This window comes from Mauremys mutica, chromosome 1 (assembly GCF_020497125.1).
Source record: "Mauremys mutica isolate MM-2020 ecotype Southern chromosome 1, ASM2049712v1, whole genome shotgun sequence".
NCBI lineage: Eukaryota > Metazoa > Chordata > Testudines > Geoemydidae > Mauremys > Mauremys mutica.
This window is the reverse complement of record NC_059072.1, coordinates 67,306,665-67,321,130: the sequence shown is the minus strand read 5'-3', so window position 1 is coordinate 67,321,130 and position 14,466 is coordinate 67,306,665. Positions and strand designations below refer to the sequence as shown.

Sequence of the window (14,466 nt, the reverse complement as noted above, 5' to 3'; positions counted from 1 at the left end):
GGGCTCTTCAGCGGCAATTCGGCGGAGGGTCCCTCAGTCCCTCTCGGAGGGAAGGACCTGCCACCAAACTACCGCCAAAGAATAAAGCCACGCGGTGAAGCTGCCGCCGATCGCAATGGCGGCTTGTTGTTTTTTTCCTCGACGCTTGGGGCGGCAAAAACTCTGGAGCCGGCCCTGCCTGTAGATACTGCAGGCCAGAGGGATTTCCTAAGGTCTGGGAGGATGAAAAAGACACTGAGCTGGAGATTGCAAAACTATACTTATTTTGTCTGCTGATACTGGGACTCGCTTTAAATTATTTATACCACCTACATTTTCAAATATATTTATTTAAATTACAACACAGAATACAAAGTGTACAGTGCTCACATATTATTTTTTACAAATATTTGCACTGTAAAAATGATAAATAAGAAATAGTATTTTTCAATTCATCTCATCCAAGTACTGTAAAATGCAATCTCTTTATCATGAAAGTGCAACTTATAAATGTAGATTTTTTTTGTTACATAACTGCATTCAAAAACAAAACAATGCAAAACTTTAGACCCTACAAGTCCACTCAGTCCTATTTCTTGTTCAGTCAATTGTTAAGACAAACAAGTTTGTTTACATTTACGGGAGATAATGCTGCCCATGTCTTATTTACAGTGTCAGCAGAAAGTAAGAACAGGCATTTGCATGGCACTTTTGTAGCTGGCATTGCAAGGTATATACATGCCAGATATGCTAAACATTCGAATGCCCCTTCATGCTTTGGCCACCATTCCAGAGGACGTGCTTCCATTCCATGCTGATGATGCTCGTTAAAAATAACATGTTAATTAAATTTGTGACTCCTTGGGGGAGAATTATATGCCTCTGGCTCTGTTTTACCTGCATTCTGCCATATATTTCATGTTATAGCAGTCTCGGATGATGATCCGGCACATGTGGTTCATTTTAAGAACACATTCACTGCAGATTTGACAAAATGCAAAAAAGGTACCAATATGAGATTTCTAAAGATAGCTACAGCCCTCAACCCAAAGTTTAAGAATCTGAAGTGCCTTCCAAAATCTGAGAGGGGCGGGGTGTGGCGGATGCTTTCACAAGTCTGAAAAGAGCAACACTCCGATGCGGAAACTACAGAACCCAAACCACCAAAAAAGAAAATCAACCTTCTGCTGGTGTCATCTGACTAAGATTATAAAAATGAATATGCATTGGGCTGTGCTGCTTTGGATTGTTATCGAGCACACTTGTCATCAGCATGGACACATGTCCTCTGGAATGGTGGTTGAAGAATGAAGGGACATATGAATCTTTTGCACATCTGGCACGTAAATATCTTGTGACACCAGCTACAACAGTGCCATGCAAATACTTGTCCTCACTTTCAGGTGACATTGTACACAAGAAGCAGGCAGCATTATCTCCTGCTAAGGTAAACAAACTTGTTTGTCTTAGTGATTGGCTGAACAAGAAGTAGGACTGAGTGGACTTGTAGGCTCTAAAGTTTTACATTGTTTTGTTTTTAATGTAGTTATTTTTGTACATAATTCTATATTTGTAAGTTCAACTTTCACGATAAAGAGATTGCACTACAGTACTTGTATTAGGTGAATTGAAAAATATAATTTATTTTGTTTTTTACAATGCAAATATTTGTAATCAAAAATATAAACTGGGCACTGTACATTTTGTATTCTGTGTTGTAATGGAAGTCAAAATATTTGAAAATGTAGAAAACATCCAAAAATATTTCAATAAATGGTATTCTGTTATTGTTTAACAGCATGATTAGGTTTTTTTAAATGCCTTACAGCCCTAGTTGTTACAGAGACATGATAGTGCTTACCTTATTGTAAGTTTCATAGATTTTCTTCTTATTTAAAAAACACTAGAAGAGATCATCTAAAGTGACACAACCGCAGCTCAGAAGAGCTTGTTTCTTCTTCCAAAAGCAGTAACTCCATAGCTGCTAAAGAGACATAGTGTCGGGGTCCTATGCAATGGCAAAAATGTGGCCCTTGTTACCTTCACAGTCACTGCTAAGCCAGTGTATCTTTGACATGGAACTCCACTGAGGTCAGCAGAGCAGAATCCAGAATTAATATGACATTATGAAAAGTAGTTACTACAGATAGCTGATACCCAAGGGGCAATGAGTGGATAGTGGAATCCAGATTAGATGGAATTCTTGGATGTTAACATTTTGGCTATTGTAAAAACACAAGTTTTAAATTTTGAAATGGCACCAGTCCACAATCAGCTGAACCTATTCTGCATATGTTGGGTTTTATTAAGGATCATTCTGTACTTCTTGGTAGAGGAGATTTTAAAAATGTCTCAAGCTACAAGAAATCTACTGTCTACCTTCCCCAAGGAAACAAACAAAAACATGTGACATTTCTGAAACATTTAGAGTCAAAATGAATCCTGGAGTGATTTTTTGAAGTATTATAAACCTGAAGTGCTGAAATAATAGCACAATAGTGTTGCAAAGGTGACCTTGTAAAATTATTCTATTCTGGTAACAGCTCTTTGTACAATGAGTAAACAAGTATTTTGAAACTCTAAAACAAATTTAGGACATTAGTTAGAGAAAGATGAGTCTGGATGTTTCATAAGCATCAGATGATATATTGCACTATTGTATTTTTGGTGTTAATATTTTGTGAAATTTTTCTATAATTACTTTGTTTACCAGTATTTCTTTCTATACAATGATTTTTGTGACAACTATCTCCCATTATGTTTTATTTATCTCTTTAATAATACAACTGCAGTAACTGTATTAAAATAATTATTAGTTTGCAATGAGAACTTCTAAAACCTCCTACTACCTGTGTGCCAGTCATGGTTTATATAATAGAAATATTTACCCTTTTTTTTTGGAAATACTTCAGCCCACAAGTTGTGGAATCCTTCTAGAAATCATTCATATTATATAGATCAATCCTAAGCATTTGTAATTCTTCCTTTACTTTATTTACATAGTAGTTGGGATAAAAATTAATACTCTTTCCTTTCTGTTTCTATAGGTTCTGTACAGATTAAAGGAAAAAATTCAGTTCTCACTGCGACAAGATAAGGAGAAAAACCAGGAGATCCACCTTTCACCCATTCCCCTGCAGACAACTCGGTCCGAGTACAAGACAGCAAACAGAATGGTCCAACCTGAACAGGCTCCTAAAGTTGTTAATGTCATAGTGGACCCCCAAGGCCAATGTGTTCCTGAGATCAAACCTCCACTCTCTGCCAGTCCATCACCTTTCAAAATGAAACCTGTGGGCCTTCAAGAAAGGTAGGATTATGCCCCAGCACACTCAATATTTACTGTCTCATTTTCAGAGCTCATAGCATAGTTTGATGTGCACCTCCTCCTTCAGAGAAGCACTAAAAGGTGCCCATCGAACACACTGAGTGCCTTTGACATACATTTTAAAACACACGAACGTTGGACAATACGAAGTAATAATCGACCAAAGCAGCAACACTTCTTTTCCCTCGCACCCTGTCACACATTTGATCATCAGTCACATGAACTGTTTATCCGTCCCCGATCATACTTCCCACCAGACAGAAATCCCACCCTGAGTTGCCTCAGGATATGTCTACACTGCAATCAAATACCTGCAGCTGGCCTGTGTCAGCTGACTCAGGCTTGGGCTAGCGGGCTGTTTAATTACGATGTTCAGGATTGGGGTGGAGCCTGGGTTCTAGGACCCTCCCCCATCACGGGGTTCCAGAGCCTGATTCCAGCCCAAGCCCAAACCATTTACATTCCAATGAAACAGCCTCGTAGCTAGGTTTGACAACTTTCCAATTGCAGAAAACCAAACACCCTCGGTCACTTTCACCAGGCTGGGCAAGGGATTGGGGTCTAGGAGGGAGTGAGGGCTCTGGGCTGGGGGTGCAGGCTCTGGGGTGAGGCCAGAAATGAGAGGTTCAGGGTGATGGTGGCTCCAGGCTGGGGGGTTCAGAGTGCGAGAGGGGATGTGGGTTCAGGGAGGGTGTTTGGGTGTGGGAAAGAGCTCAGGGCTGTGGCAGGAGGTTGGAGTGCAGGGAGGAGGGGAGAAGGCTCCAGCTGGGGGTGCGGGCTCTAGTGTGGGGCCAGGAATGAGGGGTTTGGGGTCTAGGAGGGAACTCTAGGCTGGGGGGGTTCAGAATGAGGGAGAGGATGCAGACTCTGGGTGGGAGTTTGGGTGCAGAAAGGGGCTCAGGGCTGGGGCAGGGGGGTTGGGGTGTGGGAGGGGTTTCAGGGTGCAAGCGCCAGACAGCACTTACCTTAAGCAGCTCCAAGAAGCAGCTGGCATTTCCCTCCAGCTCCTAGGCAGAGGCTCAGCCAGGCGGCTCTGTGCACCACCCCCATCCTCAGGCACCACCCCTGTAGCTCCCATTGGCTGCGGTTCCTGCCCAATGGGAGCTGCAGAGTTGGTGCTCGAGACAGGGGCAGCACATGGAGCCTCCATAGCCACGCCTTTCCTAGGACCCAGAGGGAAATGCCGGCTGCTTCTGGGAGCTTCACAGAGCCAAGGCAGGCAGAGAGCCTGCCTTAGCCTTGCTGCACCGCCAACCAGAGTTTTAATGGCCAGTTGGCAGTGCAGCACTAGCAGTGCTGACCGGAACCACCAGAATTAGTTTTCGACCAGGTGCTCCAGTCAAAAACTGTACACCTGACAACCCTATCCGTAGACATAGTCTCAGGTCACAATTCCAACCTTTCCTTTGCATCCTGCAAAGTCTTAGTGGGCATTGGCATCTGAGGGCAACTAATACCTTTGGGTCTGCAAACAGGCTAAATCAAAAGCTCAGAGAACTGCCCTGTCGACTCTGAAACCTTTCTACCCCAAACAGACCACAACATGGGGGCAGTGCCATGGCATGGGGGTTGCAACATGGAGGCACCATGTAGGGTGTGCCTAATGCCTTGGCTTTCTTTAGTTTTGCGTTGCACTGCTCTCTGCCATTACCTTGTTCTTCCTCTTTTTGTCTGTTGATTCACTGGCTGCGTATTATTCAAATCCCAGTTTGTGAACTCTCTAGGGTGGGGACTGTCTTCATGGTGTACGAGGAGGCCTTAATCCTTGTCTGTCTGGGTTCCTTAGGCATGACTGCAGTATAACTAATCAACATCATCCAGCCAGGAAGGCTTATTCTGCCCCCATAAGCAGGAATGTCAGGGGTACAATGCCCTCTCCCTTGATGTCACTCATCAAATGGGTGACCCCACTGCCATATTTGGCAGCAAGGGGGGAATCTGTGACTCCACCTCTTGAGGAGGGGATAGAGGTTGGGCAATAGCAGAGGAGCACTATGACTTCTGCCTGCAGGGCTCCCCACTCACCCAGACGTACCACTCTACGGAAAGCTGCTGGGGAATTTTTTGACAAATTGTTTTTGCCCCAAAAATGCCAATTCATCAAAACTAAAACGCCTCATGAAACAGGGTTGGTTTTGGCAGATCTCCCAATTCAGAAGGAGGGGGAGGGAGCTTTGAAATTGGTAACATGGGACATTGTGACATTTTCAAACTAGAAATATGCAGTTTTTTGAGTCAAAGTGACTTTTCGTTTCAAACTTTTAGTAAATTTAGACCAAAAAGGTGAAAAAAAAACCCACTGAAATCAAATGAAACATTTTTGAAATTGAAAAGTTTCCATTGATTAGAACCTTTTATTTATTTACTTGGTTGGTTGGTTGGATTTTTGGTTTGGGAAAATTTTCAAGATTTTGACTTTTTGTCAAGATCTGAGACAGGCAAAACTTTAGAAATCTCAAAAATTCTCACTGAATAGGAAAACCTTTTCCTACCCAGTCTTGACTGGGTGTCCCAGCTGGACTGCAGAGCTGTGCCAGGTCAGGGTTTGGCTATCTAAATCTCTCCTTTTTTAACAAGAATGGAGACATTTGGTACAGAAGTAAACGCTGTTCACAGTTACCACTATTGATGTATCACTGAAACAATTCTGTGGTTTGTCCAGCTTCTTAAAATATATTTTGTTTATGAATGATTCAGTAGATTCTTTGCACATCTTTTGCTGCCTCTTTCTCTAGCAAGAATCTTGCTTATCATTTTATATAATAAAGGGTTTTCTCAATAGGCTACACAGCTAACATTTGCATTTATCAGATGTATTTAATGTCTCTAATAAAATATATGCAACACATACTCTGGGACTGTAATACCATGATTAAGGCAGTTGAGAAAAAGTCTGATTGCCTTCCTGGTACCATTATGATCCCAAATTATTGGTCCATCTGTAGCAGTAGTGGTAAAATAGGGAAGAGAGATGAAATACTTGCATGACTTTAATTTTACGGGAGAGAATAAGGCTTTATTTCCTGCTAACGGAATTTATCAAAATCACACCAAACCTCAGCCTTCATTACCAACTATATATCCTGAAACTACCATTGTTTATTAGGAATCCTTTGTAACAGAGTGTTGTATCAACTAGCAATTTCAACAGGACTTTATTTTTACAGTGGAAACCTCTGTACCAAGCTGCTGCTGCACCCTCTGTAACTCTCACTCAGCCTCCTCAACTCCTCCCCCCTCCTTCCTGTTTCCTGTCCTTTCAGACTCCCAACAGCCAGTGCTCCCAATTCTAATAATTACAAGCACATCTAAACACCACATTCCCTCCTCTCTTAAGAAACTCTCCCAATTAAAATAAACATTGTTGTTCTAACCACAGGAACAAATAGGAAACAAGACACTATACTATTGGCAGAAATATTACATGGGAAAAACTGTAGATACTACATAACATAGTCTCTAGTCCAGACAGGTGGTCATCTGGGTCTGACAGGCCATCTCTCAAGCCCCAGTTCCAATGCAATGTCTTGTTGTGTTGGTTCTATGGTGAAGTCATCCAATGCAGACTGGGTGTTGGCATAATCTCCTCTTGGTGCATAGGCAGGTGCAAGATAAGAAGAATTCCATACCTGCCCATCAGAAAGTCAATAGGTGTAAGTTCCCGTCTTCTCAATGATTTTAAGAGGAGCTGTGAATTTATGGTCCCCTTTGTGTAAAATTCCAGGTTTTTGTATTCTAACGAAGGAACCACACTCAAACTTTGGTTCCTTAGCACCCCGCCACTTGTCTGTGAAAGCCTTATACTTTGCTTGGTTCTGTTCAACTGTTTTTCTCACCTCATCCTCGTTTGGGGCATCAGGTCGTGCCTTTAACAATCCAGTAATATTCAGTTTAGTATTCATCTGTTTCCCATGCAGTAACTCTGCGGTTGATCTTTGCATTGTGGCATGTCGTGTAGCCCGGTATGCTTGCAAGAAATCAGTAGTGAAGGGTATCCACAATTGCCCTTCCAGTTTAGCTGTTGGCAAACTCTCTTTCAAACTTCTGTTAAACTGTTCGATTTCCCCATTGGCTTGAGGGTAATATAGGGATGACCTTCTGTGTAAAATGTTCCTCTCTGCTAGAAAGATTTCAAACTCCAGAGAAGTAAATTGACTACCATTATCGGAAACCAGTTCTTTGGGGTTACCTTCCCTGCTAAAAACTGAAGAGAGGAACTTAATTACTGTAACAGAAGAGATTTGCGATGTAAACACTACCTCAGGCCATTTACTGAAATAGTCTATTAAAGAGATGGCATAATGACAGTCAATTGGAGCAGTACTACAATGTCAATCACCACTTTTTCCCATGCAGATTCAGGAAGAGGAACAGGCTATAATGGAAGGGTACATGTCACTGCTCTCTTATCATGCATTTGGCAAGTGACACAGGATTTTATCAGTGCTTCAGTTTGAGAGTCTATCCCTGGCCACCAATACAGATCCCATAGTCATTGTTTGGTTCTGACAATTCCTTGACGAGTATCGTGTGTCACGTGTATGAGTTTTGACTGTAATTCTTCTGGAACAAGTAGTCGATGTGTTCCTCGTAGCACACAGCCATCGAGCAAAGAAAGTTCATCCCAAACTCTAAAATAAGGCAGCAAAACTGGGTCAAGGTTTTTAGGGTTACTGGGCCATCTCTTTGTCAGAAATTCCCGTAGTTTTTGTTGAATTGGACATGCTGAACAAGCAGCTTGAAATTGTTCTCTTGTAACTGCAGTAAGAGTGCTTGTAATAAGCACAACTTCTACATCATCCTCCTGTGGACCATCTGGTGAAGGCAAAGGCAGGCGAGAAAGGCAATCAGCTACCACATTTTTGTTTCCAGGCTTGTATTCCAGGTCATAATTGAAAGAGAGTAGTCTTGCAGACCATCTAGCAATACGATATCCTGCTCTTCCCAGTCCTTTCGTGGTGAGCTATGTCGTCAAAGGGCTGTGGTCTGTGCACAACTTGAACATGCGGCCCCACAGATAAGTTCTCCATTTTTCAGTAGCCCAGACACAAGCAAGCGCTTCTTTTTCGACTGTAGAATATTTTCTCTCAGCATTACTCAGTGTCCTTGAAGCAAATGCAACAGTCCTCTTTGTGTTGTCCTCATGAAGAGAACGGCCCCAAGTCCATAATCAGAAGCATCAGTAGTTATAATTGTGGACAATGCGGGACTGAATAGTGCAAGTACTGGACTATGTACAATCAAGTCTTTCACCGTTTCGAAACTAGCTTGTGCATCCGTTGTCCACGCTAAGGTTGAACTTCTCTGTAGTAATTCTCGTAATGGTTCAATGACAGAAGCATAATTGGGAACGAATTTTGCATATCAGGAGGTAAGACACAAGAAGGAACGTAAGGTTTGCAAATCTGTTGGAGGAGGAGCATTTGAAATTGCTAGGATATGATCTGGATCAGGTTTTAGTCCAGCCTGTGAAATTGTATGCCCCAGAAAGGAGAGTTCAGTTTGTCTAAATTTACATTTGGACCTATTGAGCTTGAGGTCTGCTTTGCTGATGCAGTTTAGTACAGACTGCAGGTTATAATCATGCTCCTCAGTGGTAGTTCCAAGCATGATAATATCATCCAAATAGCACTGAACTCCATGTTGATGCTTCAGAATCAATGACATCATTTTTTGGAAGGCACTTGGGGCTGATGCGAGACTGTATGGAACACGTTTAAAACGAAATACTCCCTCATGCGTAATAAATGCTGTGAGGTCTCTGCTGTCTTCGTGCAACATAGCCTGGTGGTATGCGCTCTGCAAATCAAGAGTAGAAAACATCTTTACTCCATGGAATTCTGCAAATACTTCTTCTATGTGAGGAAGAGGATGGCTGTCAATCACAATAGCTTTATTTGGCTCCCTTAAGTCCACACAAAGGCAAATGCCTCCACCCTTCTTCTGCGTCACCACTATAGGTGAAACCCATTCCGAGGAGTTAATTTCTTCAATAATGTCATTTTGAACAAATTTTCTAAGTTCCTCTGAAAGAGCTTCCCTCACTGAAAATGGTAAGCACCGTAATTTCTGTCGTACAGGCATCACATTATTCTGCATTTTAACTTTATTTAGAAACCCATAAGCACAGTCAAGTTTCTCCTCAACCCGGTGTTGGTTCCCAGCTGAAACTGGTGTATGTACCGCAAGAGTGCTTTGCTAAGGAAGATCAATTCGTCCATTAACTACCCTGAGATTTAAAGCAGCCGATAAATCTCTGCGAAGGATAGGAGTGCCTTTGTGGACAATGTAGAACTCTGCAGTTACACAGCAATCACCAAAAGTAACTATTGCTGGTAGGCAGCCATGTACTGGAATATGGTTTTTCAAATAGCACACAAGAGAAGTTTGGGTTCAGTAAGAGGCACATCTTTAAAGTAATGCAAATAGATGGAATTAGGTAGTATAGATACTGCTGAGCCAGTGTCCAACGTTAGCTGAATAGAGTGTGATTTGCCTGAGGGTATGGCGGAAACGTTTACAGTGCACTTTATCTGTTCTGGAATATGTGCAGTAGTGATTTTGTCCACACTCAGCACAGTAACATCTGGTATTGTAATTGCATGCACTTGTTGATTGAACTGGCTACTGCGACATACTTTAGCAAAATGCCCAATCTTTTTGCAATGATTGCACTGAGCTACTTTAGCTGGACATCCTGTGTCGCTTGCAAGATGTTGTGGGGATCCACAGCAAAAGCATGCTTTTACTGTATTTTGCATTTGCTGGTCCAGTGGCTTTTTATTAGTTTTCCTCTTGCAATTGTTTGTCTGCAGCGATAGTGAACTTTTCTGCAATGGAGTCACAGCCTGGACTGTGCTTTCTGTATCTCTGCTCATTATTTTGGTTTCAGCTGTAGCTGACTCAGTCTGAGTAGCAATGGTTTTGCTTTTTCTAGTGTAAGTTGTGGTTCTCTTACACGAAGCCTGGTTGTTTTCTCAATGAGCTGGTCTCTGATCATCTCATCTGCCATATTCCCAAAGTCACAAGTTAAAATCAGACTCCTCAGGGAAGCAATATACTGCATTATAGTCTCCCCTGGTTTCTGCTCACACTGGCGAAATCTGTAGCAATTAGCTACTATATTCATTTTGGCAGCAAAAAAATCTTTAACGCAGTGAGCGCAGTCTCATATTTATCATCTGCAAGGGGAAAAGTGTAAAATATACGCTGCTCTTCTGCTCCAAGGCAGTGGATGAGCAGAGCACGCTTTCTTACTTCAGAAATCTCTGTAGCACTGATTGCAAGCAGATAAGTCTCAAACATATGGATCCAGACGGTAAAAGCAATTAGAGGCTCACCTGCACTTTGCAGAAAGGGTGCAGGTGGTTTCAGAGGCAGAAGATCCATCCTCATTGCCAAAATGTTGTATCAACCAAGCAAGGTACTAACAACTTCAACAGGACTTTATTTTTACAGTGGAAACCTCTGAACCAAGCTGCTGCTGCACCCTTAGTAACTCTCACTCAGCCTCCTCAACTCCTCCCACTCTTTCCTGTCCTTTCAGACTCCCAACAGCCAGTGCTCCCAGTTCTAATAATTACAAGCAACATCTAAACACCACACAGAGCTTACTTTGAAGAACGATCAAAACTTGTGTGATATGAGTCTATAAGGTGCCACAGGACTCTTTGCTGCTTTTACAGATCCAGACTAACACGGCTACCCCTCTGATACTTGTGATATGAGAGTTACTTACATCTGAACGACGGGCTTTGTCGCAGTCAAATTGTTGACGATGGGAGAGTGACATCTAGAGGAGGAAGAAAAGATTGCAATGTATCTTGGGTTTCATTCCTGAATAGGAAAAAGAAAAGACTGGGCACATTTCTTTCTGCAGCCCTTTCAGTTGCCCGGCTTTGGATTCCTGTCCTGGATCACTTTTAGCTGAAGGTTTTCAAGTGTCCCTTTGAGCAGCTCCCTATTTCACTAAAGTGGATCTTGAAATACTCATTCAGCAGAATATTAGCTAAAGTGTTCCATTTCAACGTTTGTTCTGGTTTTGAGGAAAGGCAGCATGGCAAGGCTATCATGACCAAAACAGGCACTATAACTCAATAGATGAATTCTTTTCTCTAGTATTAATAAAAAAGATGTCTTTCCATATTTGGCATATAGTAAATGTTTGCCCCATGGAAGAGATGGTGGTTAAAGATATACGTGAATGGCATAGAGATGATAGATGGGCTCCATCTAAGCTATGTTTCTTGATCCCTTTTTTCATTCTGGTTATTTAGTGATTCTTGGCTAGGAAAGATGAAGGGCCTTCTTTAAGGCCTTTTAGAATCTTGTAAATTATTCAGCAGAGGGTGCTTGAAAATTGCTGTTTGCTGGCATTCCCCTGTTTCCCTAAGTGACAAAGACCGGTTATACTGGCAGAATGCCTGGTCCCATTACTGACTCAACAAGCAGGAGAACTAATATTCTCCAATATATGTCTCCTGTGAGGCACTGCAATAGTTCCTTGGGGCTTACACTTTCTCTTCTGTCATATTGCATGCTGCATGGTCATTTATTTTTCTATTTAAACTCTTATGAATTGGCCTGCAAACCAATATTTTTCCAACAAAAGGGTCAAGCCTAATTTTGATCTCAGCTAGTCCATAGTTAATCTGATTTACACATTGTAACCAAAATCAGAATCTGATGGATAGTGATTTGGTATTTTAAATTGTAGTCTGACTAGTAAAGCACTTCTTCTTTTCATGTCCCAGTCACAAACTAGATGTTTTTCCAGAACTGTGCACAAGTGATGGCTCATTCCATTGGTGCAGCAAGATCCTCCTTTGTACAGATCTCCCCAGGAGTTGGCAAACAAGCAGGTGCTTCACTGTGTACACTTCACCGCACTCGCATGCATTTACTTTGCATTTATCAACATTGAATTTCATCTGCCATTTTCTGGTCCAGTGACCCAAGTTTTGTGAGATCTCTTTGTAACTCTCCACAGTCTTCTTTGGACTTAATTATCTTGATTAATTTTGTATTATCTGCAAATTTTGCCACATCGCTGTTTACTCCTTTTTTGAGATAATTTATGAATATGTTGAACAGCACTGGTCTCAGTACAGATCCCTGGGGAACACTATTTACCTCTCTTCATTGTGGAAACTGACAATTTATTCCTACCCTCTTTTCTCTGTCTTTTAACCAGTTACTGATCCACGAGTGGACCTTCCCTATTATCCCATGACTGCTTACTTTGCTTAAGAGCCTTTGGTGAGGAACCTTGTCAAGGGCTTTCTGAAAGTCCACGTACACTATATCCTCTAGATCACCTTTGCCCACAAGTTTGTGGACCCCCCTCAAAGAATTCTAGTGGATTGGTGAGGCATGATTTCCCTTTACAAAAGCTGTGTTGACGCTTTCCCAACAAATCATGTTCATCTATGTGTCTGATAATTCTGTTTTTACTATAGTTCCAATCAGTTGCCGGTACTGAAGTTGGAAATGCCAGGATCACCTCTTGACCCTTTTTAAAAAAATTGACATCACATTAGCTATCCCCCCGTCATCTGATAAAGAAGTTGATTTAGTGATAGGTTACATACCACAGTTAGTAGTTCTGCAATTTCATATTAAAGTTCCTTCAGAACTCTTGGGCGAATACCGTCTGGTCCTACTGATTTATTACTGGTTTTTTTTATGGTACCAATTTGTTCCAAAACCTCATGTATAAACACCTCAATCTGGGACTGTTCCTCAGATTTATCACTTTAAAAGAATGGTTCAGGTGTGGGAAACTCCAATTATTATTACAATTATCATTCTAAGTTTTTGTAATATGGCATCTAAGCTAAATAATACAGGGGTATTATAGGGATAACCTGGATTTGTTCAAACAAATTCAGTTAAATATTTCACACACCCAAAGCTGGGAAAGATAGAAATAATGATCTTGATGTATTGTAAGAAGTGACAACTAAGGAGTGTTGTAGAATCTGCAATTATTATTTCTAAAGTCTCTTCATGCACTTATATTCCAGCACCAAAATAGCTATAAAGATTTTCCACCTACTAATGCTGTGACCATTCTAAACAATGACATCCACATGCAATCTCCATTGTGATTATTGCTTTGGAAACAATACAGGCTAGATCCTCCACTGCTCTGCAGTTTGTGCAGTCATTCATGTGCAAAGCGGTTGTAAAGAACCATCATTCTGAGCTGGTGGTATTTTAGATCCACTTTGCACTTACTTTTCTCAAGTGAAAATGAATACAACAAGATGTAGTGCAAAGGAGAATACAGCCCAGCAAATTGAGGGGACATATGACAGGTATGTGAAATGAAGACTAAAAATGAGAATTTAGAATTTGCTGGGGGGTGGGGTAGGGGGTCCCTTGACCCCCAACCCCATGGCCCTACTGTCGATCATTTATACTCTCTTTCCCCTTAGTTCGCAACACATGAGGGAGTTCTCTGAATCAAACAGGCAAAAGAAAGTTCCTCTCTCCTCTTTTTCCCATATGAGAGAGGAGAATCTGGTTGAAAAGAAATAAAGGCAAAGGTGACCTGTCTCTCAGGCAGTTTTTTAGGATTGAGCTCTATGAGTTTGGTCTATCAGAGTCTGTTACCCCTTAGTGAGGCCTACCTTCTGTCCCTCCTTTTGGGGCATACTGCTTTGCTACCAGTCAGCACAGCTTTGTGAGCAGTGTGGCCTGTGACTGTCTCCTTCTGCCTGCCCAGTCTCTGTTGCCTCAGCAGCCTCTGAAGTGGAGTATTCCTGTTCACCACTCCTTCCTGTGGCAGGTTTCCCTTTTTATGCTCGTCCCCTCCAGGCAAAACAAGCCATGCCAGTGTGCCTTGTTAGTGCTGAACAGGCCCAGAAGAGCTTGTTAGTCTCCTCCGCACCAGAGGAAGGGCATGTCCCTTCACATGCTGTAACTAGAGGTAGGCAAAAAAAAAATCAATGAATAGTTTATTTGCTGAAAAATGCAGTTTTGGTCGACCCAAATAGTTTCCACCGGAAAATAAATTTTGGGCTAGATTCACAAAATGGCTGTACAGTAACTCCTCGCTTAACATTGTAGTTATGTTCCTGAAAAATGCAACTTTAAGCAAAACGATGTTAAGCAAATCCAATTTCCCCATAAGAATTAATGTAAATAGAGGGGGT

The 14,466-nt window shown here is 41.8% G+C and overlaps 1 protein-coding gene across 4 annotated transcripts in view; it reads left to right on the top strand.

Annotated features, from left to right (window-relative positions):
* PTPRR (protein tyrosine phosphatase receptor type R) overlaps nt 1–14,466 on the top strand; it is a 210,581-nt gene that overhangs the window by 122,718 nt on the left and 73,397 nt on the right. For all 4 annotated transcript variants that reach the window (XM_045010941.1, XM_045012312.1, XM_045011670.1 and 1 more), the window contains one exon: nt 3,027–3,289. In XM_045010941.1, the coding sequence (XP_044866876.1) occupies nt 3,027–3,289 (263 nt within the window). The remainder of the gene's footprint in view (nt 1–3,026; nt 3,290–14,466) is intronic.